The sequence below is a fragment of the Erithacus rubecula genome (genome assembly GCF_903797595.1).
Source record: "Erithacus rubecula genome assembly, chromosome: 3".
Lineage (NCBI taxonomy): Eukaryota > Metazoa > Chordata > Aves > Passeriformes > Muscicapidae > Erithacus > Erithacus rubecula.
The window spans coordinates 66378955-66406761 of NC_136689.1; the positions used below are offsets into that span (position 1 = coordinate 66378955).

Genomic DNA, 27807 nt, shown 5'->3' on the forward strand with positions numbered 1-27807 from the left:
TTTAGGTAGAAAAGGCTTAGCTCCTCCCCCTGGCTGGAGCATCTCCCAGTGGGATGATATAATTTTATCAGTCACACAGTGGGACTCAATGGGCCAGCAGCAGATGATATCTTCCTGGAGGGAGGATGATAAAGATAATTTCCCCACCTGTTTTTAAAGATGGCCCATTAGCAGATGGTATGCGCCACGGAGATAAGGGTCACTACCCTACCCAGCTTCAGCAGATGGTTATAGAATACACATTTCTGGCCACATCAACAAAACACATAAAGCTTCTCTTCTTCTTCTGTGGGGGCAGCTAAAAGGGTGTGAAATGATAGCTGAGTGTAATCGTTTCCCCTCTGCTTGTGCTTGCAGGGGAGGCGGGCTGGGGCTGGTCCTGGCCAGCGCGGGCTTCGGCCGCCTGACCGCCCCCATCATGGAGCTCCACAACCAGAAAGGTTACTTCCTCCACCACGTCATCTTCGCCTGCTGCACACTCATCTGCATTATCTGCATCCTGCTGCTGCCCGAGAGCAAGAACCAGAACCTTCCCGAGAACATCCCGGACGGGGAACATTACACCCGGCAGCCCCTCCTGCCGCACAAGAAGGGGGAGCAGCCGCTGCTCCTGACAAACTCTGAACTCAAGGATTACTCCGGCCTCCACGACTCGGCGGCTGTGAGCGACGGCATCTCGGAGAACACCACTGCCAACGGCATGAAGTCCATGTAACTGGGTGGATTTTTTTTCCTTCTCCCCTTTTTTTTTTTTTTTTTTTTTAATTTTTGATTATTTTATTCCCCTTCTTATATTTCTTCTCTTCCTTCTGTATTTTATTTGATGCTGTTGTGCAGGAGGAGTAGCACTTTGGGCAAAGGTGTTTTGCACAGATTTTACAAACCAGTGATGGAGCAGACTCAAACTTAGAGGAATTCAACTCTGCTACTAAAGCAAATTTTGGCATCTTCAGCAGTTGTGCAGATTACTCTTGAAAAGTTTTGGGGGAAAAGACTCATTTGAGAAAAGACCTGGCTGGCGGTAGCCCTTCAGAACTCTTTTTTTTCCTGCCATTAAATATGTATATTTATTTTGATTTATTCTCAAGAAGCACTTTATTTCCTTTTCCTTTCATAGATCACAAAAATGAAGCCATCTTATACAAGGTGCAGCCATTCCAAGAAAGAAACCATGGGGGGAGGGGGAATGTTGTTTTCTGTTTTGTTTTTGTGTTTCTTTAAAGGAAAGAGAGATTCACTGCAAAGTTGAATTGACTTAAACTTAGACTTGTGCAACATTCTTCTGCCTGTCTAGAAAGTTCAAGTGCCCAGACTGCCTGCTGTGTTTGTATACACTAAAAAAAGGAAGAAAAAGCAAAGCAAAACCTGTTGTGACTCAAACTCTGACTGCATTTTAGGCAGCTTATATTTGTCTTTATAGCCCATGTGCACTTAAAAGTTACTTTCTAAATTAGTCCATTTTTGTTTTCACTGAATGCATTGAAGAAAAATCCTACCCAAACAAGCTGATTTTCCAATGCAAATCAGCTTACTGCATTTTAAGATATATTAATCTATTTAAGTGGTTACCACTGGTCCTTAATAGTAATGTAGATGATGCAAATGATTTGACTAATGATGCAAAAATGAGTTTTGCTTAGAATGGCTGTAATTATCAGGAGGTCCAGGATCTCTGACTGCTCCAGGAAAAAAGCAGAGACCAGCAGTGATAAACAGTAAGGAGCATGGGCAATGATCTGTACCTTTATTCCAAAAGGTAGCATAGCTGGGATTCCTGCTCCTGGGAAATGAGTGTCCTGGTATTGTCTTAAGTGTCTTTAGAACCAGGGTTTGGGTTTTCAAATTAAGTGGAAAAACTGCTTAAATGACTGTTGGAATGAAATTAATTGATAGCCTGTGAATAATGTCTTGGGCTCTTAGAGATGTGTTCTGGTTCTGAACCAAGAATATACAATGAATTTACCCTTATTTCCCCACTTTCCCAACTGCTCTTGTAAGATTTAAGTTCAAAAGAAAAGTTTACTTAAATTGGATTAATTCTACACAAAGTGAACATCCAGTTTACCTCCTGCTGTGCAGATGGCACTTTGATAGTAGCCACTTGACTTCTCTCTTCCAGCCCCCAAACCAACTATTTCCTTTGGCCATTGGCTTTTGGTTCTCACTCAAGAGAATATTGTGAGGACCTAGCTCAATGCAAGGACTTTGTAAACAACTTTCTTGCATTGTAGTTAACCCTCCCCTCTGTCCCTCCCTCTTTCCTTTCTCACTCAGGCCATCCATTTGTGATTGCTCGGTAGTGCAGACGTTCAAGCGGAGCAGCAGGATGTCAATGTTGTACTGAGTGTCCGTATGATTGCCACTTTGTTTGATGTACATTTTGCGTTCATATGCAGGGGAAGTGCTCATTTGCACGTCCCTCTCTACCTTCCCTCCCCCTTCCTCCCTTGCTGTATATATTGTCGATTAACTACTGTACCTAACGAATTCCATCCTCCACTAGGCTGCCAATGTCCTCTTACAGGCCCCAATAAATCAGAGACCCGTGCTCCCCGGCAGGCCATGCAGCAAAGCAGCACAGCCTGAGATGCTGACGGATGCAAGGGGACAGGTAGACCTGCAGAAGCAACAGAGGTGGTTGTGTTCAGAGTAACAATGTTGTCCTAAAGCTGCTAATTTTTACAGAGGATGATGTGGACATTTGGGTTCTTCTTGAGCCTGGTAAGAAACACTGGACCAGTTGATGGTAGTTTCGCCCAGAGTTACACTACTGTTTTTTTCACCTTTGTTAGAGTTGCTGTGACAGCAAGAGCCTGATCTTACACTCAAGTTTTATTGTCAGGCTTGAGTGTGGCTGCTTCTTTTTGTTCTGTGCTGAGATGTCTGCAGGCTGTGTTCACCTGAGGAAAGAACCCAGCCCTTCCCCACTCGTGCAGCATTCGCGTGCCAAATTTGTGCAATACCTTCTGCCTTCGATGCGAGATGCTTGTGGCAAGCCGTGCTCATTCAGGACGAAAGAAATGGGTTCATGAGAAAAAGCTGAAGAAGCAAAACCAGGCTTGAGGGAAGAGAAAAAGGCCCTGTGGGAGGAGGAGGTGCAAGCACAGAGGCTGAAAGCAGCGTGCTGCCATCCATCGTGCCCGGAGCCGGTGGCTCCTTCCTTCGTGCTCCTCTTGATGGCCCATGTGCTCCAGCTGCAGTACAGCCCTTGCAGACCATCCACAGCCTCCAAACCCAGCTGCTTCCAGCACTGCCAGTGGTCCTGGTGAGCTCACTGCTGTTGTCCACAGCGCTTTAGCGTTTCCTGTTCTGGTGGTTGCTCCCCGTTGACAGGCACAGGGAAAAGAATACTTGTTTAAACACATCAACATTTTGACAGTAAATACACTAGGTGACAGGAACATGCAGCAACCTTTTTTTCAGAAAAATATCTTATTATGTTGATTTGATTTGCTGCTTTTTTGGTTTTTTGCTTGAAACCAGGTAGTCAGTACTGATCTGCAAGGAAGGGAGCCCCTGCTTCTCTAGTCGGTCTGGCCCTCTGCCACTGTCACGTCAATAAAGCAAAAACTAATTTCCTGCCTTGGCAGTTCCAGTTTTGCTCCTTTTCCTGAAAACATGAACACTTCTGTGATGATTAAGTTCTTCCATACATGCTCACAGAGTTGGAAAACTTTCACTAAACCAACCTTGTGTGGAGGAGCCAGGTACTAGGGGATGCAGCAGGGTAGGAAGCATAGGGATGCTTGCCCTGCCTTGTCTAGTCCTGCAGCAGGACAGAGCTCTCTGCTGGGGCCCCAGCCTGCTGCACCATTGGCTCCTCAGCCATGTCTCCTCTGCAGCCATCACCAGGAAAGGCTTTTCTCAGGCAGCTCTTTCTGGCCACCACAACAGGGGAAGCAGTCCAAGCTGTCTTGTCCATTTTTGGCCTTTTTCTGTGAACCTTCAGTAACCTCTAAGCCCATCAGTAGATTTTTCTTTGGGTTTACCATTTAAGGGCTTTCTCCATCTTTCTAAGTTCAAACAAAAATGTGAAGTGACATTATGCTTGATCTTGGGGGTTTTGTCCCCTTTTAAGGTTTCAGTACTGTTTTTGTTGCCAGACACACTGCAAACAGGTAACACCTGTTAGCAAGTGTTTTGTGGCCACTCTGAAAGGGGGTTGTGTGATTTACTTTTGGATTTCACGGAGCAGGCTTTTTTTGTTGTCGTTCTTTTTAGTGGAAGTATTTTACTTAACTGTTGCCACTTCCTGGAGCCAAACACTATATTGGTCACCAAATTGGAAGCAGAAGTGCCATTAACTGAACTCTGTGAATGTCAAGTCAAGTTGCGCCTGTAGCTGGCACATAAGACAACACTATTGAGTGGGGGAATGATCTCCCCCATTGTACCTTTTTTTTATTTTGTTTTTTAAGAAAAAAATGAAATTACAAACCTCATTTTAAATGTATTGTGTAAAATGTTTTGGGAAAGGAGTATGGTGTGTTTTGTCTAGTGGGCGAGATCTCCCTCCCCATTTCAGTTTCTGATGAAGTTTTAAAGAATCGTGTTACTGTATGTTTTGATCATGAGTAGTCTGGTGGTGCTTCCTCATAGCACAAGCTTAAATCAAGTACTGAAAACAGTCTTACAAGCTAAATGTCTGCATGATGTTACATCTGTTGTACCTACTGAGAAGAACTTTGTATGTAAATGTACAGAATAAAATGACGTTGTCCCATCAGTTTGCTCTCCCTGGTCTGGCTCCCTTGCAGTGACATCTCAAACACCCAGCAGCAGCTGATGCCTGAGCAAATAGCCCTACCCTGCTCTACAATCAGAATGAGCTGTTTGTAAATCAGGCTAATGAAAACAGCATGTTGATTTGCAACTAATTATCCTTTATGGTCAATTACAGAAGCATAGTTGACTCTGTTTCCTGGGTGGTGTAAATTAAAAAGAAAATATCCTTCAACTGTTTCTTTTTGCTATTCTGATCTTGAACTGCAGCTAGGGACAGGCAGCTGTTCCCACCAGGTAAGGAGAGGCCCTCTGCATCCACAGCAAGTCTGAGACATTGAGGACACTGGGTGTTCAAACCCCTTTGGAAAAGAGACTCAGCAGTTGTACCTTCTACAGCAGCAGCCTCTCAGTTACAGTCTTCAATTGCTTATTGTGGCACCACAGCAAGGTAAATTCATCACTTCTTTGTAGGTGCTTAGGACAGTTGCCTAGAAGCAGCACCAGCAGTTTAGTTTTGGTCTGTATCAAAAGCTAATGCTTGAGCTCAAGTCAGGTCTCAACTCTGGATGAAAAAAAAACCAAAAAACCCCCGCATAGTTAACTCCTAGCTGCCATCTCATCAAACAAAACAGCCCCTGGACCTACCTTTGAAAGGATACCCATCCTACCTGAAAGCAAGTCCAGAGATGTAGCAGCAGAATGCTTTTCACTTGTGGTCATGGTAGCAGACCTCTCTGATTTTATGTATGTGCTCAATTTACATGTGATGCTCTTCTAGCAGCCTGACGGATTTATCTATTGCTCCAGAACTCAGCTTGTGCTTTTTCCTTCTATGTAGTCCTCAGGGATGCATCAATAACCCTTTGTGAAATCCTTTTAGTGTTCTTAGTGCCCAAGGGATGGAAGGAAATCAATTGTTTTGCACCACTACTACAACCAAGAAGGGCTGAAAGGACAAAAGTAACACTCCTGTCACAGCTTTACCATACAAAAATGTGAGGTTTCTTTATTTAAACACTAAAAGATGCTATACTATATCCAGTGCTAATACACAGTAGATTAATGTTACAATAGCATTTGGAACTGATTTGCCATCAGATCCCAGTACTGTGTGGAGGCCAGAGACCACATGCACTTTTACAATGATGTTCATCCATTGCAGCATCCATTTGCTATCCTACTTAGCAGGGCAGCAAAAAAAAATTTTAGCTTTGAAAACTCAAATTCTATTTGAAAAAAAGAAAATCCAAGTCAAGTGTATTTATTTAATAACAACCAGAAATTCGATCAAAAAAATACAAAAGAAACATACTATATGTCAGTGTGAAAACTGAAATCAGTTTTTCTGAAACAAAACCTTCATCTTCTTTTACAATGATGCACAATCAGAACTTGTCTGGAAAAGCTGTCATTTCTTCTTTAATCCTGTTTTCTATGAGTAAGGTGAAATTGCTGTCTGTGTTTTGAAGATTGTAGCTGACAAATATCTGCTTTTTGGTCTTGCTGGCTAAAACACAAAACAGAGTAGTCAGCCAGAGTTTATTCTTATATAAAAGTGATGATGGTATTTGAGCAAGCCTCTTAAAAAGCCACATCATGCATTTCTAAGATGTTCTCTACTCCTGCTATGCTGGGTGCAGCTATAAAGGAACAGCAGAACAAGTCCCTGACCACTGGGGAGCTGGGCAAGATTTTGCACATTACAGAAGTGAAAAATAGAAGACTGGTGACTGTCAACTAGTTTTTGACCTGACACAAGATGCTTTCCATTAGTCACTGGAAATCCTTCCGTGCTTAGAGTGGACTTTTGGACACTTCTTAAATATCTTACATTGTAAGTGAAACCACAGTCTGTACTGGACTCTCAGCACTGAAATTCAGAGTTGTAAATCTGTGCTGTGTAAAACATTAGAGGGAAAGCTCACAAGAAAGTGATTGAAATTAACTAAGTTCTGTTTTTTTATTAAAAGCCTTAAAAGGGCCCAAAAAAGCTATGCACCAGTTCTGTCTAAGCTTGCTGTCAATTTTGTTTCCCTTAACCTTTCTTCATACAGTATGTATGAATGTTCCAAGAGGCTGGAGAGTCTTTGCTGAACATGATGAACCCAAGCACAAGGCTACTGTAATGACAAGTACCTAGAAAGAGGTGCTACAAAATTAAGAGCTGCCTTCCATGACAGAGCTAATTAACAGTGATAAAAAAACACTTGTCCAGTGGGACAAGAAGACTTAATCATCAGAGTAGAAGAGATAACATCAAGAAGTGCTTAATAAATAAAATGCCATCCTACTTAGATTTTACCATGGTAATATAGCAAATCTGTGGCTCTCTTTATGCATTACTGAAGCTAAACATTGTGAAAAATGTAAGTACCATACAGGAAAAATAGGCACTAAATTTAAATTGAGTTGTGTAAAATAAAAGACAAAAAATAGTATTTGGGTCACAAGATATTTTTGTCTGGGAATGAGCTGGGAGCTAATGATCCTAGACACAAATCAGACCGTTCTGCTGAATATTCAAAAACATCATCTGAATTTTTAAAAGTTCAAAATAGCAACACTAGGACTTCTAAGAACTCAATCCTTTCTAAATAGGACATATAAAAATACAGGTAACCCATCTATATGTATGTATGTATAAAATGTAGTTAAACAACTCCTTTAAGGCATTTTCATTATGCAAATAAATTTTTTATTATTTTCTATTCTAACAGGTTACCAGCTTCCTGACTCAGTAAGTAGAGCTGCTTCTGAAATGCAAGACTTGGCACTACAAAATGCTGATATAATGCAATGTGGTGCTCTGACTGCAAAAATTAGCACCTGGCACTAGATTTTTGTGGTATAAAGCAGCACAGTTTGTAAGCACTAGTGCTTCATCATCATGCCCTAAATGAATGCAATGCTAATTCTGAACTAATTAACACCATTATCCTAGCTAACAGAACTATACAGTGCACTGCAATGTCAAAACTCAACTTCTTAATTATGTTTGCCTATGGAGTCTCTGGGATGCTGTTCCAGTTCCCAGAACAGTCTGGGAGTCCCTCTGGCTGCCTGTGCCAAGGACCTCTGCTCCCAGGGCTCTGCCCCAGCTCTGAGGGGCAGAGGGACCTTTTCAGTCCCTGCTTCCCAAGGATTCAGCTGGACATGTGCACTCCTGTGGAAAGGACAAAAGAGGACAGATCTTATGCCTCCATGGAAGACCATCTGCAGCTTCAGAGTAAAGCAGAAAACTGCAAAGGACAAGGCTAACCTAAAAAGCCCTCCAGCAGGTCTGCTTCCCATGCAGCCTGGTTAACAACCCCTATTCCACTGTCTCTTCTAAGTGGAGGAAAAATATCCTTGACAGCCATCGTCTGGGATGTGCTGAGCACCAGGAGAAACTGCACAGATCTGCTCCTACAACTGCACATACAGAGCAAAGGCCCCAGCCAAAGCTTGAAGAGGGGTCCAGCAGGAGCAGAAGAAGCAAGACAAATGTTAGACATGTGCTTGTAGACTACTTATGCTGGAAAAGAAAGTGACCAGTGCCCAGCTGAGAAATACTCAAAGAAAAGGTTCAGGTTCAGAGTCTACCAGTCCCTACAGAAGGAAGATTGAAGACATGGCACTAATCAGCACTCAAAGCACTGTGATTTCAGGATATGTATGTGAGGGAGGCACTAATGGACAAGGACTTTCTCAAGAATTGGCCTCCAGTATCCTACAAGAAACATTCTTAGAATTTGGTTTATTGACTAGTGAGACACATCCTGTGCCAAAGCAATCAAGCAGGATGGTGGGAAACAGTCCCTGTACCTCATATATGCAGTATAGATAGATATATGCAGAAAGAGGAATAAGAATGAAGCACGTGTGTCTTCAGCAACAGAAAAAAAACAGAAATACGGAAGGAGATAGAGCCAATTCACAAAATGCAGTTGTTGTGGCTAGGACCCCTACCAAACTATAAGGAAAACAAAAGGAGAATGTGTGCACAGCAGACTGAAACTCCTGCTGCAGGGCAGGAAACACTGCATTCAATCATGTGACATTGCAGGAACACGTGGCAGATGATGGAATGCGACTGGCAAGTGTAAGGAATGGAAATAGTTATGTGCAAATGGGATTGCATGCTACTCCTGCTAGTGCCTGTGGAAACAAGAAACTGCACAGGGAAAATGGTGACAAGCATGGTGGGAGGAGGAGAGGGGAGAAAAACTGCCTGCCTGAAGGTTACCACATGTCAGGATGGTTTAAAAGGCTGCCTTGGAAGTACAACTACAGGTCAGACTCGGCTGTGAATAGCATCTCTATTATTACAGATTTTGTGGGAGTAACAAGGATTTAAATTCCCAGATAAAACTAAACATCAATAACAGCAAAGCTGGGTATTTCTAGCTGAGGTGGAGCACAGATTTCTTTACCAAGCACTTTGTGAAACAAAGATACAGGGATGGCTGTTGATGATACACTGGTCTTAAGATAAACAAACAAATAAATAAATGATAAATTTGGACTAAGTGACCATGAGTAGGCCTAAATTGCTGGACTGTCAAAAGCCAGCCTAAAGACTATGGCGTGAGGTTTCAAAATGACGTATTTCTTTTCCCAGGAGCTCAGGTAAAGAGCAAGAACATAATTATTCAAAGCCATAAGTGTATTATTGACTCTCCCCTTTGAACCAAAGGTGAGAAAGGTGTATAGGCCTTCCTCAAAATAATATACCTTAACCAAGATCACACAAGCAAGAATGGTATATAAAAATATGAAAGGAGCTGACTGGCAAGGAAACTGCAACTCAGTGGAGAGATGTCATGGATACAGAGGAACATGGACCAAAAGCCTAGCTGGGACACAGCTGGCTCAGAAGTTTATGATGAAATAACAAAAGACACCTACAGCACACAGAGAAAAATAAAACAGGCAGGTGCATTATACTCCAAGAATAAAGAGTAAGCTATAGACTAGTACCAAGCAACAGTATCAATTCTCAGTAACCAAGTATGGGAAATTAGCAATGCAAATAGCAAAAGCGCTTTAGGGAAAAAAAAAGGCCAGCAAAACTGACAAAACTGAGACAACTCACTAGGAAAAAGAAAAGTCTCAGGCAGCTTCTGTCCTAGAACACTGAAAGAACTAAAGGAAGAAATGCCAAATTATTATGGACTCGGGTATGAAACATCTAATAAATCTTTTAAGAGTGAAGATAGCAAGCACATGTATGAGTATGTCTATCACTAAGATAACTTAGAGCTGTCACCTGGGCTGCAACACTACACAGAAGATTTGAGCAAGATTCAGAAGAAATGAATGACAAGGAGACCAAGTGGAAAGTGGAATAAACTATTACACTTTATCCAAAGTATCTCTGACCATATTTTTATTGACTTCCTAAGGATAAGGCACTAATTACATATTACATAATTACATAAGTCACATTATACAGCGACATAAAATTCTTACTTAAAGTAGAAAGGATTGAACTCAGTGTGTAAAGAAAATTGTGCCACGAGGGTCAACTAAAACAGTGTCTATTAAAAGAGAAGTTGTTGTGAAGAAGAAAAGATACTAATACTACTTTTCAAAGATCAGTCTTGTGAGCAATCCTTTTTTATATGTGGCTGTGGAGGAGAAGCAGGTGTAGACTCATGGAAGTGCCTGACAATCGAAATTCAGGACATACTGTCTGAAACAGTGATCAGCACAGAGATCATTAATAATTCTGTGGCCTTTCCATCTGAAACAGAGGAAGTAAGGTGAGACTGAGCAGATCAGCATGTTGCTTGCAAAACCTGGTAACAAGTACTCAGCAGTTCACCAGTAGGAGCTGCATCAGCCACTGGCGGGTGATGATGAGTAACCAGCATGACACAGCTGTCAGAGTTGCAAAAGTCCTAGGATGCATTAGGCCGTGTATTTTTAGTCTTTTTAGTGTGGACATGGGAGTTTACCAGTTGTCATTAAGATTCAGGATTTCAGCTATTGCAGTAGCTGTAGCACATTGCACGTGATAGAAAAGGAAGCATCCCGAGGGGTGCCCATTTGGGTCAGTCAGACCAAGCCCAGGCAGCTGTGAGACAACCCAGGACCTGCCAGGCCAGAACTTCTTGGAATGTGGGAACTAAAAGGTGAGATGTGTGATGGGGGTTGGCTTCATCTTCAGGTAAAATGCAGGTGCCTGGCATGACAGCCACCTCGCCCACCAGCACAGCAGTGTCACAGGTTTACAGAGAAGAGATCACTTGAAACCCCACTCGACAGGTGCAGCTACCGCTGCCTCGCACGCAGAGCCAGGGCAAGAACATAAAATAATTCACTTCTGATAGCGCAAAACGTGCTCAAGGCCGCTGACTCAGGTGCCGCAGACTCGTAGACGGATGGGTAAAAGAAGTGAATCGGTGGATTGGCTTGCCGCAGCCTGCAGCACTGGAGGCTCCGCGCCCCGCATCCCCTGCACCCAGCCAGCGCGGGCTGGTGGCCCCGGGCCGCCAGGGGGGCACGGCCCGCTCCCGAGCCGCTCCCGAGCCGCGCGTTCCCGGCGGGAGGCGGCTCCCAGCGCCCCCGCACCCCGCCCGCACCTACCCAAGCGCTGCGCCAGGCAGGAGGAGGCGGTGTCCGACGGGTCCCCCAGGAGCGAGGCGGCCACCGGGATGCTGTCCTGCAAGCGGAGCACAGCACAGGGCACGGCTTAGCGCCGGCAGGCGGCTCAGGGGCTCCGGGGGGCGGGCGGGACGCCGGCAGCGGCACTCACACGGGGGCTGCACATGGCGACGGCCAGGCTGGCCAGGGCGGGCGCGGCGCCCACCCAGAGGAAGAGCGAGTCCCGCAGCCGCATGGCGTGGAAGTGCACCCGCTGCTCGCCCAGCTGCCCGCTGAAGTCGTGCAGGGCGATGCCGCCCGCCGCTCCGTCGCCGCCCGCCGCCTCCATCGCCGCCTCTCCCGGCGCGGCCAGGCCCGAGCACGCAAGGCCCGAGCGGGAGGCCGGGCCCGGCCTCGGGGAGGCGGCGCTCGCCCGGCACGCTCTGCCGCGCCCGCCCCGCCGGCAGGCACCGCCCCGGCCCCGGCCCCGCCCGGCTCCCGGGGGAGGCAGGCTGCCCGCTCCCCAGGGAATGCCCGGGCACGCCGCTCCCCGGGCCTCCCCTCCGTCCGTGCCAGCACGAACACGCACGCCCGGGTGCAGCCCCCGGGAGCGCGCCCCCTCCGTGCCCCCTGAACGCGCACGCCCCCGCCGCTTCCCACTCTACCGCTCCCATCCCAAAAGACACAAACCCCTCCCGGTGCGCAGGCTCCCCTCTGTGTGGGGGCACACCCGCAGCTCCGTGCACGGCTGCCGGGGCTCGCACCGCCCCGGGCTTTGCCCCGCTGTTTGCCTGGAGAGGACAAAGCGGAGGCAGCCGCGGGCGTGGGGAAGCCCCACTAGGTGGCGGGTGAGCCCCTGAGTGCGGATGGCCGCCGGACAGCGGCGGCTCCGGGGAGTCACCCGAGAGCAGCGCCGGGGTTTCAGGCTAAAGGAAAAAGGATGGCGTGGTGCTCTGCAGCCTCGGGAAGCGGGAGGAAGGTCACGGCGACCTTGGCTTCATTCAGCTGCGGAGGTTTTCAGCATTGGGGATCTACAAAGCAAGTGATTCGGGTTTGCATAGCTCTGGAGAATATGAAGCCGTGAATAATTAAAAGCCCTACTTTGGGTGTGAATTTTGTGCACATCGCTCTTTCCACCCGAGCACAGTAAAGTCGGTCATTACTGGAGAGGATTTTCAGTAACTGTACCGTCTGTTGCTGATAAGAGTATCGTCGGCTCCTGATAGCCGTGGGCCCTTTACAATTGGAAACATGTATCTTCACGCCACCGGCAGGGCAATCATCGCCGCACAAAGAACAAGCACGTTAGGGGTGCTTATTAACAGATTGGCTTTTAAATCAGCATTTCCTCTGCCTCCAGTTTCCTACATAGTGCTAGAAATTAAAATTTCCATTTCTAAACGGTAAGATTTCATTTTCCCATTGAGGAAATGGATGCAGGAAAGGAACCCTTCATCTCTTCTCCCCTGAGCCGCTCCAGTTCTCCTGGCATCTGCCAAAAGAAAACCCTCAGCCTGCTAATTTCTGCCCGTGCTGCCGCACCGACGCTAAATCCCGGGAGGCAGCTAAGCCCGGCTCAGCTGCAATACCCCGACATCCCATGGCACAGGATCAGCTTGGGGGGGGGGGGGGGGAGGTCGCAATCCACCTCCCCTGCCCTACATTTGTCGCTTGCTTCTTGCAAAAAGCATTATGGGATGTATAATGTCATCCCCACTATGCCCCCTGTCTCGTTGCTGAAACAGCATCAGGCTTGTGCTGGTCCTTCTATGCGCCCCACTCTACAGCCAGTCCCACCTCTTTCCCTCGACATGTGTTTGCCTCCCACTAAGTGAGGTAATGCAGAAGCTGAGTTTTGTGTTTGGGCTCAAAAATCAGCCTTTCCGTGTCCCCACAGCCTGTTGCAAAGTGACACTTTGTCTGTGGCAACGGTGAAAACAGGCAAATAGGTGACAACAGCCACCTTGGAAGGGAGAGAGTGTTGGCTGCATACACCAAACACTTCCCTCTCTCTGCTTGTTGCAGGTGCAGGTTCACTCTGCAGCTGGGTAGGTAGGGCTGCCAGCTAAAACAGCCATGAGCCAGGAGCACTGCAGAAATAAAAATCTAGGATAAAATGTCTGCTGGGAGTCACACAGGTGGTAGTGGTGAGATTCCTGTGGTTAGACACCTGCAGGTGATGGAGGAATTTGCCCCAGGCTTGCTTGATTAGTGAAGGGAAAAGGAAATACTAGGGCACAGTTCAGCTGAGCTGCTTTAGGTCTCTCTTTTGAGAGAGAATGAACCCCTCTTGCCTGGTTTCCATTGACTTGAAAGGAGGTGAGGGTGAAAGGTAAGGTGTTGTGCAGCATTGCAGACAGATTTATTCACGTAGGCAAATCCTTCTGTAAGTGTTCAGAGCCAGTTTCTTTGCTGTACTGAGTCAGAGTTGTCTTCTGCAATGGAGTCCTAGTGGAGGATCTGTTCTAACAAAGTTCCAGCCCAGTGTGTCTTCCCACAAAGTAGAAGTTTGGGTCTCCTTGTTTGCTAAACCTTTGTTGAAGTCATCTGCTGGACTGAAGTAAGAATTTTCTTTGCTGGTCTTTTCACATCAGGTGCAAATGTCTGGTGCTGCTTCTGAAGATGTCTCCAGGCTTGCTTCTCCCTACAGGGAACTGCCCCTATTTCATCATGCTGTGATCTGTTCCTCTTCTCACCAGGAGTCTTCTCCAAAGTGCTTGTAACTTCCCTTATCCTAAACCCTGCAGACCTCTAAAAGTCGGTCACAGGGCTCCTCTGCACATTAGCAGTTCTGTGTGTTCAATACTTCTTCATGAAATGCAGCTGCTCTCTGTAAATCATGCTAAATCTTTGCTTAAGCTCAGAAAAGAAAAACATTAATCTGGAGACTAAAATGCTGGTTAAGCATTTTTGTTTGCAGAGCAGGTGTGTGAGTAGAGCTGTGCAGAACCAGACCATCAAGTGTGAAATTAATTTCTTGATTACAGCACTGCAAGGTCATGAGAATCCCTACAAAATGAGAAGGGAAAGCACTCTATATGTGTGTGGAACCTCTTGCATTTCCTTTAAAATGCTCATCTTTTTTTCCCATGGCCTTGAAAGCAGCACCCATAAGTCTTCCTTGTTTGTCAGGTATGAAGCTGAATGAGCCTCAGCTGTAGTAAGACACTGTAGAGAAAAATAATGAAGAAGCAAACATACCTTAGCAAAAGCACTGCATGCTTGTACGGATGTGCATGTATTGCTGCTCAGGTGAGATTCAAGGTCCAGGAGACCTGATTAAAGGTATGTACTTTTATCCACCTTGCTCTTCTCCAAAAGTTAGGTTGCCCATAAGAGTCACTAGATCCTAAACCTTGATTTTTACTTATCTCCCCTTCAGTACAGTTTCAAGGGAGGAGTAAATCTTCCTGGTAACTGTGGAGTCAACACCCATAAAACATAGTTGTGAACTGGGGTATCTTGAGAGCAGCAATTTTTTCTGATTCCAAAATGTATTCTGTGCTTTGGCTACTGCACAAATAAAGAGTGAATTTGATATGTGAGTAGGCAGGTAACCATTAATGTGTATCAGTGAACCTCCTTTTGATGCCTAGGATACTCTGGTTTTCTTGATTTGTCATCCTTCTTCAGAGGAGTAAATGACACTTGATAAAGTCAAGCAAAACCTTCCAGCTGCTCTGCTAAGGCTCCATGACACCAAGCTGCTGCTGCAGTAGCTGTGCTGCAGTCCCAGGCTTCCAGGAATCTACCTTCTTTGAGACCTGGATGCTCACTGTATGTAGATTTCCGTCAGTGGCATTGATGGCTGAGTCTCTCCCTCTACATCAAGGCACCTGAGAATGTAGAAAAAAAATTTCTTTTTTTTTTTTTTGTATCATCACATGGGTTTTCTCAGCTGGATCCATTCTCTGACATAGATTGTTGTGCTACTGCTCAAAAACTTGTGGCAGCATGGAGGGCAAAATCAGGCAAGCAAGGAAGGGAGAAATATCTCTGCTTACACTTTACAGTTACCATGGCTGTGGCCATCTAAAGCAGTTTAAGATGGGGCTGGGCCAGTCCTTCATCTAATATGATGACAAGTCAGTCTGGGGAATCGAACTGGTCAAAACCTTTTCCTGGGATCCTGGCATGCATTGTTGATTAGATCTGATAGGGAGTTGCTTCTGAATGGTCTAACCATGGCCATGGGAGTATCCTGAGGACTCAAAACGCTTTATCAAGCATTGAGCTGTAGTCTCAGAAAAAGAGATGGAAAGAGAATCCAGGGTGAAACTTCTGAAAAAGTTGCAGAAAATGGAGGAATCAAACTTGTGAACTTATATGAAAATCAGTTTTAGAGATCTGCAAGGGGACTGCACTAAGCTCATGCTGTGAATCTTGCAATCCAAAGCAATATCAAAGCCAGCTCTCTCTGAAAAAAGTCTGAAAGCCACTAGTAAGCAGATGCGAAATATATATGTACAAGCAATTCCACATCTGCATTAGCTGCTATGAGAGTGTTAGCAGAAACTGTTAAAACACCTCCTCAGCACACATGTTGGTACTTAGGCAGGTATTGCTACAAGGAAATTCAGTCCCTGATTTCCAAAGGAATTCAGGTTGGGGGGTTTTTTGTTTGTTGTTGTGTTTTGGTTTTGGGGTCTTTTTTGGGTGGGGCTTGTAACCTCAGCTGTTAGTATTTCCGTACAAGTGGGATGAAGCCTGGAATGCAGGTGGCACAGCAATTCTGTCGGTAGTGATCCTATGCACAGTGTGTTTGATTAGAAATCATGTCTGTTAGGTTTTATGCTCGACTGACCCAGGGCCCCTCCTGCAAATCCCTTCTACCCTGCTTTATTTCATTCCTTGGCAAACTGGAAGAGTACAATTGTTGCCTATCTCCCTGCAGCTGAACACAACTCTGTGACACACAGCTTGTAAGGACATCTGTGAGCCCAGCCTAAATTTCTGCTGTTATCAAATCAGACAGTTTCCTTTCATTGTCATATGAGTCATTGGAGGACTTGTCTTAGATCTGTTGGAGCATTTGAGATGTGTGCTTTTGTAGCTGCTGGACGGAAGCACTTACACGGAGTGACTCACTGCACCCCTCGGGGACAAGAGTTTTATGCAGTCAACTGGAAATCATATTTTGTATGCAGATAGATCACTTCATGGTGGAGAATCCCAAAGCACCTTACCCACACCAACTCTCCTGCACAAATGTCAGCAGCTGTAGCGAGATCTGCAGGAGCAATGGGTTATTACACTCCTGTGACCTGACAGGGAAGGGCACAGGTGTGAAAGCCTAATGGAACTGACTTTTTGAAAGACTGAGAAGGGAAGGAAAAGAACCCTTGAGATGGTATTGAAAGTTTTTTTCCTTTATGCGGCTCCATTAAAATCCTAGATCTTATGTGACATAAAACACACCTGGTGAATCCTGATATTTTTCTGTCCCTGGGTTACCTAGCACAGTGCAAGGTCAGGGTACAGAACATGCAGAGTGATCTTGAACCAGAGGGAACCTCAGTCTGCTGCAGGCTCAAGGGCTTACTTGCCTGCTCAGGTTGCAGAGAGTCATGTTCATAGTCATGGAAATTACTGATTCAACATGCAGCACTGGCAGCCACATAAACAAAGGTTTGACCGAGATTCAGGCTGCTTTGGGAGTGGAATGAAATTCCTTTTTTTGACAGATAGTTTGCTGTTGCCATGGTTATGCTGCACTTCTGGCCTCTTCCCCACCCTTCTGGGTACTTTCTTTCTGATGATGCCAAGATTTCCATGAATCTTCTTTTGCTCTTTACACTGAGCTTTGGACTCTAATGGTCTCTCTCACAAAACCGTCAACCTGCAGGTCCAACTGGATATGCCTGCATACAGCTTCTCCCATTCTCCAGCATGCCAGCAAGGGCCTGCCTCTCAGGATGGTTCTCCAAACAGCCACTCTTTCATTACTTTTTAAAGTGATGCCATGGCCTTTTCATTTTTCCATTTGCAAGCAAGCAAAACTATACAAAATCAGCTTTGATTATTTTGTAGCCTCTTCCCTGGGCAAGGCAGGAAGCTAACAGGCCTGGCATTGTCCCTTAGCAGTCCCCCAGTCTTCACTCAGAAGTTCCTCAGCTCAATCCAGGTATTTTTTATCTTTTGGCTTTTCCTTCCTGCTCTGTTGAACACAGTGGTTTAGCAGAAAGAGTGAATATCTCTGTACTTTTGCTTGTACGTTACTAGAGAGCAGCAAATGTCACCTGATCCATATTGATGTGGCTGCTTTGGCCAGGATCTCCAAGTTCCTAGTGCAGTTCTTGAAAAGCATTATGTAGATCTGGTGTATATTTAATTTCCTAGAAGTATGTGAAACAGCTACTGTTTCACACCTCATCAGTGTATCTGATGTTATTGGTGGTTACATAGAATTCTAAATTCCCGAGTTTAAATACATTTAAAATAATAATTCACACCAGTAGCCAAAGATGGGGGTGTTCCCTATTTGCATGACAATGGAGCAGACAGAATAGTTTCACTATCAGAACACATCTCCCTAGAAAGTATTATCAGTTTCTTTACTGCATTTTTAAAGTGTGATCCCAAGAGGCTAAAACTGCATCTTCAAAAAGTCTGTGTCCTGCCCTTGAACAACAGCTGAAAAATTCCTTCTCTGCTGCCCCTCAGAAAGCATGAGAAAGCATATCCTTTTTCTGCTTTTGTGTTAGAAAAAGCTGGTGACAGGCACTGTTGATGCTATTACAGTGTCCTGGAGTAGATGGTGGCCTTCCTCAGGATTTAAAGATTTGTGTGCATGTATGTTTCTTGTGAGGCAAACACAAATTGGTGAAAAGTATCCCTAAATCCTGTGAATACCCGTAAATGGAAAAATGGGGGGAGAGAGCAGGACAAAGGAATTAATGCCATTTGGAAGTGGTATATTTTTAAAATGCATTTAGAATCTGAGCCAGCCTCTACACCAATCATCTGAAAAAGTACCTTCCCCTGTGAGCAGAAGATAAACCTTGTAAAACTGAACCTCACGTAGCCATTGTGTAAAATGCTGCAGTGTGTGCTCAGAGGTAGTGCTGGATGGTTCACTTACCTACCTGCATCCTCACCTGTGCCAAGGTGAGGCTTCAGCCCATAAAACCCGGGCAACTCTGCGGGCGCAGGTTGGCTCTCTCCCCTGCTCCCCTACAAGCGCCTATCAATCACCCACACCAATGTCCCCAAGTGACAATGTCAGCGCTGGCGCAGTGGTCCTCTGTCACCACACCCCAATTTTGCCGCCTTTTCCTCATCATTTCAACTCCAGCGCAGGGATTCCTTAAAAGCACAAGGGGAAGGAAGGGATGGAAATGGTGCTTTCAGCTCTGCTCTTGGCTCTGTCTTGGTGAGGATGCTTCCAGCTTTAGTAAACCAGACGATCAAAGCCTTTGTGTAAATCCTGCCATCAGAACGCTTGTACTGCTGCACTGACAGTGCAGCGCAGCCCTGCGCAGCTCCCCCAAATCCCGCTTTTCTCATCTGCAAGCTCCTGACATCCAGATCATCTCCCTCCAGCCCAACACGGGACGCCAACTGGTGCAGGGGAGAGAGAAATCTCTGTCATTTTCTTTGCCAGTAAGACAGATATTTAATATATACATATGAGTGATCTGGGACCGGGGTTTTTCAGCCTTCAAAATCATACTTCTTTTCTTTCCATTCTTCTCAAAATGTGTATCAGAGGTACCTGAGAGGCCAAAGCAGCTGCTTGATAAGGTCTTTACAAGTAATTCGCACGATCCTGCCTTTAGCAAAGGGAAAAAGAAAGTGTTAACGAGTTGACAAGCACACTCTTATAGCAAGCAGCGCTGCCAGCCGCAATGTAACTGCAGGGAAGAGAGAGAAGGGTGGTGGCAGAAGACCTTGAAAAAAATTCTTTGTTCAAACCGGTTACAAAGACTCCTGCTTCCCTAATATACCAAAACCGAGCTGGTCGAGAGAGGCAATAGATTCAGTACAAATTAGACTTAGTACTGATGGAGGGCAGCGTGTTGCTATCGAGCTTGGTGGAAAGAATATTTTTTTTTAACCAAGGAGAATCGAAACAAAAAAGGAGTATTTGCTGGGCATGTGGCTCCTGTAGCGCTGCGGTTCCAGATTGTGACCTGACGGCTGCAAATGAGGGTCTTGTCAGCATTTCTACCCTCTGACACTGCCATTTGCAACAAGACCCTCAAACTGCAAATTTGTCCCTTTTTACTTCAGCCCGAACACATACACGCACCCAAAAAAATCCTGCTTATGAAAGAAAGAAGCAAGACCAGATTTCAAGAGTAACTCAGACAAGCAAGTGAATATTTTCTTTCATGCCTTGTTCTTTTGCATTTACTGAATTTGTTCCACATGAATGTAGAAACAGCTGCATCAGCAACAGTACTGAGGCTGGAACCTTATTAATATTTATGCCTGGCAAGCAGAGCACACAGGAATCAAAATGCTTTCCCATCATTGGTTCAGGGACCTCAGCGTCCATTCAACATCTTGCCACGTTTGGTGGCCAGGCAAGCGGATTTATTAGAGAGCAGATCAATTTCTTATCAACACTGTCACCCAATAGTAGGCAAACTGCCCTTTGCCTCTTCTTACCTGCTCTTTGCTTCTCTTCATTTAGTAATTTCCTAATTAGAAAAACCATTTCTCATCTTTGTTTTGTATTTATGTGGTTTATATTCCCATGTATTATATATTCTTGAAGACTTTATAGATCATTGAACTATTATTATTACTATTAGCTTACATGGGGGTGTACTCATCACCCTTAGTGTGACTGAGATAAACCAGGAAATAACACTGTCACAGGTCCATTATGTTCTATGGGAAACCAAGTGCATAATATGTGGCACTATGCACATGAAAAGTGTCATGTGGTCTTGGGATATCCTTTAGAGCCTCCTTTGAGGCTTCTTTCTTCTTTCTGCTGTAATTTTTGCTGACAAAGTGCTGCAGTGAGAGGCCATAAGCTGGGTCTGGGGGCTTTCCTTTCTGAGAGTACTGAGTGGGGTTCTGGCTGACAGCCTTGCTCCAGCTTTGTTTCGTGAAAGCAATCCTTACGTTGTGTGATAAAGAGTAACTGGTGAGCAGGCAGGTGCTCTCAGAAAAAATTAAACAGTCACAGAGTTTTAAGTATTCATTAGGAGCAATGACTTGTAACAGTAGCAGAGAAAAAAATTATCTTGCGGTCTGGCTGAAGCCCATTTTGGGGAGAATGCACCAGAAGCTCCTGATCTCAGCAGGGATGAGGCCAGGGATGGCCCAGGATGGGCAGCATTGGCAGGGGCTGCAGGGCAGCTGCCCTGGCCCTGGGCCCTGCTGGCAAGTGTGGCAGAACTGTAAGGGTGACCTGTTCCCCTGGGGTGCTGCGGAGGACATGGGGACTGTGAATACAGCAGGTCCATAGCCCAGACCTCACTCACTGGGGCTTGTTGAGTGACCAGAGCCCACCCAGCAGACAGGATGGTCAGAGGAAACTGCTGACAGTGTAACCACCCCTCAGTGCACCTGGTCCTGGACCACCTCGTGCAGGTCTCATCAGGCACACGATTAACCCTGTGTACTGCAGGCTGAAGGCAGCTTGGCCTTGATGAGGTGTGGTGTTTAAGCATTGCACAGATACACAGAAACTGACTCTGGTGTGCTGGCCAGCCAGCTGCAGGTAGAGAGAGGAGGGCTGGACTTTACTGCTCCCATGAATACCCTCAGTGTTGATGCATTGGAGTTTTCTGCTGCATCTCTGTTTTCTTCCTTTAGGACCTCACAGCTTTCTGTGCTGGTGTTGATTCTACCCTGTCCTTCAGCCAGTGATGATCATGTTCTTATAATCCTCTCTCAGCAACTGTGCTTTTTCTCATTAGGCAGGGGGATGTGCTGCTGGCTTTCCCACAGCTTAGCAATTTTCTCAGGAGTCTGGGTTCAGGCAGTGCAGTTGGGCTGTGTTATAGCCAGGGGTTTTGTAGAGATAGCGTGTAATGAGGGTCAAAGCACAAAGCTGTATTTACTACCAGCCTTGCCCCTTCCCAGCAGCTGGCACCGGTGGCTCCAGCCACTGACACAGACTGCAAGCAACCTGTGCCCAAAAGCATGAAGCCATATGGAAATGGAGGTACTCAACAAAATCTTGTTTGCAAAATGTTCCTTCTCCATCTACATCACCTTGAGTTCCTCTCAAATGTACACAGGGTCCTCCCAGCCCACCCCTCAGTGACTCTGCTGAGTTACAATGGACCACGCTGGGAAGCAAAATATTGGTTTGTCTTAAAAGACTTAATGAGCCACCCTAGATGTCCAGCTTAGTATGTGGTCTAAGACCTCAACTTGTGAGGGCCAAAAGTTCTTTCTAATTTTTGTACAATACAGCATCTTTCCCCCAATATGTAGAAGGTCTAGGTGCCTCTCTTGGGGGTTTGGGCATAACTTCAAGGTCCGTAAGGGATTTCTATCCTTCTGCGAGGAGTCACAGACAAGCAGTGAGATGTCGATGAAATGTGATGCTGAGCCATGGGACGGTTGCAAGTTTCTTTTTAGAAAAATTTCTAATGACCCACAAACTATGCTGCAGTACATCCCACAAAAGCATATATTTTCTATTATAAATTAATATGACTAAGTCTTTCCCTTGGGCTTCTGTTAGCCGGCTCTTGCAACCTTCTGCATCTAGCAAGGAAAGCAGGACTTTCTTTCATCAGTGCCCACTTCAATAGCATAAGACAGGCTCTGACGGTGATCACACCCAACCTTGTGGTGGGAGGATGGGAACCACAAAAGGGAGCGGGGAGAGGACACGTTAGATAAAACTGGGTTGATCCCCTGAGCTTCATTAAACAAACTCTTGACTGTGATTGTGTTATTCCTCCTCTAATATCGAGAACGACTGTGAACAACCTTGCAAGCTGGCATTTCACCCGCCCTGCCGCCATTTCCGCAGCCCCCTACCCACAGTGCTTTTACACCCTGGGAAATCAGCCTGGCGAGTGAAAATGGCTTTTTTTTTTTTTTTTTTTTTTTTTTTAGTTCCTTTTTTTTTTTTGTGCAGCTCGTTTCTGCCGGGCGGGGGGGCGGTTGCCGGGGAGATGGGGATGGAGGATCCCGGCCGGGGCTGGGGCAGGGGCTGCGCTGACAGACACAGCAGTGTGAGGCAGATCCAGAGAGGGGGGAGAGAGGCACTGGCAGCCAACAGCTGAACACTTCATTTCCCTGCAAGTAATTCACGACAAGCTGTACCGAACCTTGGAGGAGCCCTCCGTTCCAAACACCTTCGAATTATAATGGAAGGATCCTGAAGCGATTTGAACGGCTGCCATTCACCTCTAAAGAGTCTTGTCTAGGGGCTCAGAAAAGCTAGACCTGGATTTCCTCTCTCATCCCTCGGAAAAGCAGCTGTTTATTTTAAAAATAAGCATTTCATGTATTTTATTTTTCTTACAGTCTCGACAAGTTCTATACAGCAGATATACTTGAATCTGCTTCTAAAATGTGTGTATTCGTTTATTTTAAGGTAAAGCAGTTGGGGTGGGTTTCTTTTCTCCACTGTTATTAATCTGTTTTGCTTGAATTGGATTTTAAAATGGCTTCCTTTGAAGCCTCAAGCTGTTAGGAATGAGCTTAGCATAGGTATGGAGGATGTGTAAAATCAGTTACTCCCCTTCACATGGAAATGTCAGATATTCTCCTCGCAAAAAAACGTGTATGCAGTGTACAACACGCAGCATACTTGGAAATTATAGTAGCAAACAGTCACAGTACCTGTATTTGGCACCAGCTCTGCTGTCACCGAGTTTTGCTGTGACAGGGTTTTCAGGAACACACCCGTTGCAGCCATGGGAAAGGCTGGCATTACTTTGGATCGTTACCTGGAGCGGTCAGTGGTCCCCTGGAGCTGCTAGTCTGCAAGCTATTCTTGAACAAATAATCATAGATGAGGATGTTGATTATGCAGTTAGCATGCCACAAAAAATGTTCACTTGGAATTACGGCTGCACATTATTTGTGAAGTGTAGTCAACCAAATAATTAAATTGCTCCTGGCTTAGGCCAGTAAAAAGAGATTTTACAGGGACTGCAAATGATCGGATTAATTTTTATCAAAATCCCTACTGCAGAGACAGACGTAAGGGTGTATTTTCTAGAATGCCTTTTGGAGATGGGATGCCTTCTCACCGTAAGGCAAACAAAAGAAAGGTATGGATGCGTTGGCATGTCAATCAGAAGAAACCGGGTTGTGCTGCAGATTGCCTTGGAGGAAGGTAAAATCAGATCTGGAGTAATCCATAGGAGGGTTATCGATCTGCATAAAGCAGGTTAGAGAGATTAGGGACATCGGCACGTGGATAGAACAAAGAAGAGAGAAAGAAGAAGAAATATATTGAAGAAATACGGGTTGAAAATGGTGACGTACTTTAATCTGCACCTCTAGAGTAGCTGAATGGTAGAATAGATGAAGTAGCCTGCATCTGGCGGCTCACTAAAACGGGGTTTAGTGGAGTGCCGCCCGGCGCTGGCTACGGGGATCCTGCCTGGGCTGCCCGGGCTCGGAGCAGCCTCCCGAGGGAGCTGCACCCTCCCTTCGCCGCACACGCACAGCGAGACCGCGGTGAGAAACACGCGATGCCGAGGAGGAGCCGCCACGCCGGCTGACTGCCCCGAAGGGCACCGGGCACGGCGGGAACCGTGCAGCTCTGCCCGTGCTCTTCCTCCCCGACACCTCCTCCTCCAGCGGCGGTGTGGGCAAGTGCCGTGCCCTCCCTGCCACCGCTGTAATGCCCGCGGTGACATACGGGACTGCTCGAAAACAAAGTGGGGGATCAAAAATCATCTCTGGGGACCACATGTGCAACCGTCTGCTGCTCCCCCGCCCTTTTCTTTCTTCATCCCTCAGCATCCGTAAATCCGCAGACCCGCTTGCTGCAGAGCTGAGGGAACCACCCCCCTCAAGCCCCCGGCCCTGTGCAGCAGCACCCGCGCTATTGTCTCCTCTCGGGTCGCTGGTGGCTGCGGCCGGATGGGGGACAGCGCGGAGCAGGGCGCTTGGCTGGAGCGCGGCTCCTGGCTCAGCTTCGGGGACCGAATCCGACCTTTTTAGGCATAAGTAGAGAAGTCGGGCTCGGCACCGAGGAGAGGCAGGCGGGGACCGCTCGAGGGTAGGGCTGGCGGACAGGATCACCGCACAGCCCGTCCTGGAGGGAAGCCCGCCCGCGTCGTGCCGGGGGCAGAATAAACCGGGTCAGGGCGTGGACTGCTGACCGCCGGTGCAGGCTTGTGCGGGCAGACGGGCGGCAACTACGGGGTGTTGCCGGTGGGTGCGCGATGCCCCCACAGGGGAGGGAGTCTCCCGGCGGCACCGTGTGAACGGAGACACCGGCGGGGGGGCGGAGGCGGCCGCGGGGTTCCCCCTCCCACCCCCCGACGGCAACGCCCGCTGCTGCGGCAGGGAAGGCTGCACTTCACGGGGAACAAAAGGCTGCGGCGGCCGCGGGAGGGCGAAGGGTGGGACGGCGGCCGCAGGGAGGTTCCGCGGTTCGCACGTGGGCGGCCCGGCCCGGCTCGGCCGCCCCATCGCGGCGCTCGGCGCCTTTGTCCCCGCTGTCAGCGCCGAACGGGGACGGCGGCGGCGCGCCCCGAGCGCTCCCGCGGCCACACCCCCGACCGGCCCCGCCCCCGACCGGCCACAATGCCGCGGCCCCGCCCCGTCGCCGCGCGCTCATTGGCTCCGCGTCGTTCCCGCATGACGTCACCGGCGGGGCGGGGCGCGGCGCCCGATTTAAGGGGCAGCGAGGGGTGCGGCCGCCGCAGCGGCGAGTGCAGGAGCGTGCGGAGCAGGTGGTGAAGGTAGCAGGAGCAGCGGCGCGGCACTTTCGGACACCGACACCATGCGTGAGATTGTGCACATCCAAGCCGGGCAGTGCGGCAACCAGATCGGCGCCAAGGTACGCACCCCCAGCCGGCTTGTCCGCCGGGGACTCCGGGCGTGGGGCGGTGCCCGCTCAGCCGGACTCCACGTGTCCCGGGGAGAGCGCTGCCGGGAAGGAGAGACCCCGGCTTTCCACTACGGAGCACCGTCGGGCTCGGCCGTCCCTGGGAGAATCCGCTCGGGACGATTCCCGGCTCTTCCATCTTAAGGGGAAGCGCGGTGGGGCTCGCGTGCGGGTAGGGCGGGGGCATCAGCTGCTGTCCATCAGCCCCTCGCGGGCTGCAGGGGTCCCGGGCGGGCGGGGGAATGGGCTCCGCGGCGGTGCCACACCCCTCCCGTCGATGCGGGGGGTGTGCAGGGCGCGGTAGCGGCTCCGTCTGGCCGGGGGGCCGCACCCACGCGCGGCGAATCCCCGATCGCCACGTGGCGGGGATTTGGCCAGGGGGCGAGAGAGAGGCGTGGCGGCATTGGCCACTCTTCTGTCCCCTCAGTTCTGGGAGGTCATCAGCGATGAGCACGGTATCGACCCCACGGGCAGCTACCACGGAGACAGCGACCTGCAGCTGGAGAGGATCAACGTCTACTACAATGAAGCCACCGGTAACGCCCCTCTATAATGAGCTGTCTGGGGGAGGGGGCATAGGATGTGCAGGCAGCGGTCCCCCAGCCCTCCCCACAGTGGGTGACGCCCCAGCACAGCTTAAATGGCTGCTTTGTTTTCCCATCCCTGGATCTTTTCAAATTCCCACACCCTCCATGCCCTCAGCAGCAAATCATGGGGAAGCGGATGGAAGCACAGCAGGGCTCCTGTGACACTGGCTGCCGACTGCAGGGCTGTAAGGCTGCTGCTGATTCCTCCCACAGGTAACAAGTATGTCCCCCGTGCCATCCTGGTGGACCTGGAACCCGGCACCATGGACTCCGTGCGCTCCGGCCCCTTTGGACAGATCTTCCGTCCTGACAACTTTGTCTTTGGTGAGTGACTGCGGGACGGAGGAAGGAGTTCCCTGAGCAGGAGCTCCACGCACAGGAAAGGCTTGGAGCGAGCATGCAAGTGGCCCCAGGGGCCCTGAAGCCCCACAGCAGAGTGGGGGTGGAAGAGAGGGGAGGAGCCCGTAGGAAAGGGGCAGTGGCATCACCTGTGTTTGTCCCTGGGCGCTCACGTGGCACCTGGCTTGTGCTCCGCCCTGTAGGTCAGAGCGGGGCTGGCAACAACTGGGCCAAGGGGCACTACACGGAAGGCGCAGAGCTGGTGGACTCCGTGCTGGACGTGGTGAGGAAGGAGTCGGAGAGCTGTGACTGCCTGCAGGGCTTCCAGCTGACCCACTCGCTGGGCGGAGGCACGGGCTCCGGCATGGGCACCCTCCTGATCAGCAAGATCCGCGAGGAGTACCCCGACCGCATCATGAACACCTTCAGCGTCATGCCCTCGCCCAAGGTGTCGGACACGGTGGTGGAGCCCTACAACGCCACCCTCTCTGTGCACCAGCTGGTGGAGAACACGGACGAGACCTACTGCATTGACAACGAGGCCCTGTATGACATTTGCTTCCGCACCCTGAAGCTGACCACTCCCACCTACGGGGACCTCAACCACCTGGTGTCGGCCACCATGAGCGGCGTGACCACCTGCCTTCGCTTCCCCGGCCAGCTGAACGCCGACCTGCGCAAGCTGGCGGTCAACATGGTGCCTTTCCCGCGGCTGCACTTCTTCATGCCGGGCTTTGCCCCGCTGACCAGCCGCGGCAGCCAGCAGTACCGCGCCCTGACGGTGCCCGAGCTGACGCAGCAGATGTTCGACTCCAAGAACATGATGGCCGCCTGCGACCCCCGCCACGGCCGCTACCTGACGGTGGCCGCCATCTTCCGGGGCCGCATGTCCATGAAGGAGGTGGACGAGCAGATGCTCAACGTGCAGAACAAGAACAGCAGCTACTTTGTGGAGTGGATCCCCAACAACGTCAAGACGGCCGTCTGCGACATCCCCCCGCGCGGCCTCAAGATGTCGGCCACCTTCATCGGCAACAGCACGGCCATCCAGGAGCTCTTCAAGAGGATCTCGGAGCAGTTCACGGCCATGTTCCGGCGCAAGGCTTTCTTGCACTGGTACACGGGCGAGGGCATGGATGAGATGGAGTTCACGGAGGCCGAGAGCAACATGAACGACCTGGTCTCCGAATACCAGCAGTACCAGGATGCCACTGCTGATGAGCAGGGCGAGTTTGAAGAGGAAGGAGAGGAGGATGAGGCATGAAGTTGAGATGGGTAGGAGTTAAGTATAGTTTGAGCAGGCAAGTATTCATTGAGAGAAGGAATCTGTGCAGTTGTGCTGAAGCATGCATTTTTTAATTTGGTGCTCTCCACTGTTGCTTCTGTCAGCAGTTTTGTATCCTTGACTGTCCAATGTAACAGTAGTTGCAAAATACTTCAGAGTCTTCTGTTGAAATGGTTAACTTCTCAAACATAAAGGCTTTTTGTGTCCTAAACTGTCTCCTCTACTTTATTTCTCTCTAGATGAATCAAGTAATTGTTGTGTAGTTTTCTGTAGCTTCACTTCTCAGTTTATTCCTGAACCTCAGTGAAGGG

At 48.3% G+C, this 27807-nt stretch overlaps 3 protein-coding genes across 4 annotated transcripts in view; 2 read left to right on the forward strand and 1 right to left on the reverse strand.

Annotated features, from left to right (window-relative positions):
* Positions 1-4726, forward strand: part of SLC22A23 (solute carrier family 22 member 23) — a 106051-nt gene extending 101325 nt beyond the window's left edge. For both annotated transcript variants that reach the window (XM_079300983.1, XM_079300984.1), the window contains one exon: positions 358-4726. In XM_079300983.1, the coding sequence (XP_079157109.1) occupies positions 358-715 (358 nt within the window). In that variant the 3' untranslated portion in view covers positions 716-4726. The remainder of the gene's footprint in view (positions 1-357) is intronic.
* Positions 1657-11725, reverse strand: PSMG4 (proteasome assembly chaperone 4). The gene is made up of 3 exons (XM_079301002.1): positions 11465-11725; positions 11296-11371; positions 1657-6232 (listed from the first exon to the last, which is right to left on the reverse strand). Exons 1-3 carry the CDS (start codon positions 11639-11641, stop codon positions 6111-6113), a joined length of 375 nt encoding a protein of 124 aa, XP_079157128.1. The 5' UTR covers positions 11642-11725; the 3' UTR covers positions 1657-6110.
* Positions 11726-25085: 13360 nt separating this feature from the next.
* On the forward strand, positions 25086-27707 carry LOC306799649 (tubulin beta-2 chain). The gene is made up of 4 exons (XM_079300991.1): positions 25086-25237; positions 25713-25821; positions 26086-26196; positions 26415-27707. The coding sequence occupies exons 1-4, from the start codon at positions 25181-25183 to the stop codon at positions 27473-27475; spliced, it is 1338 nt and encodes a 445-aa protein (XP_079157117.1). The 5' UTR covers positions 25086-25180; the 3' UTR covers positions 27476-27707.
* Positions 27708-27807: the final 100 nt, after the last annotated feature.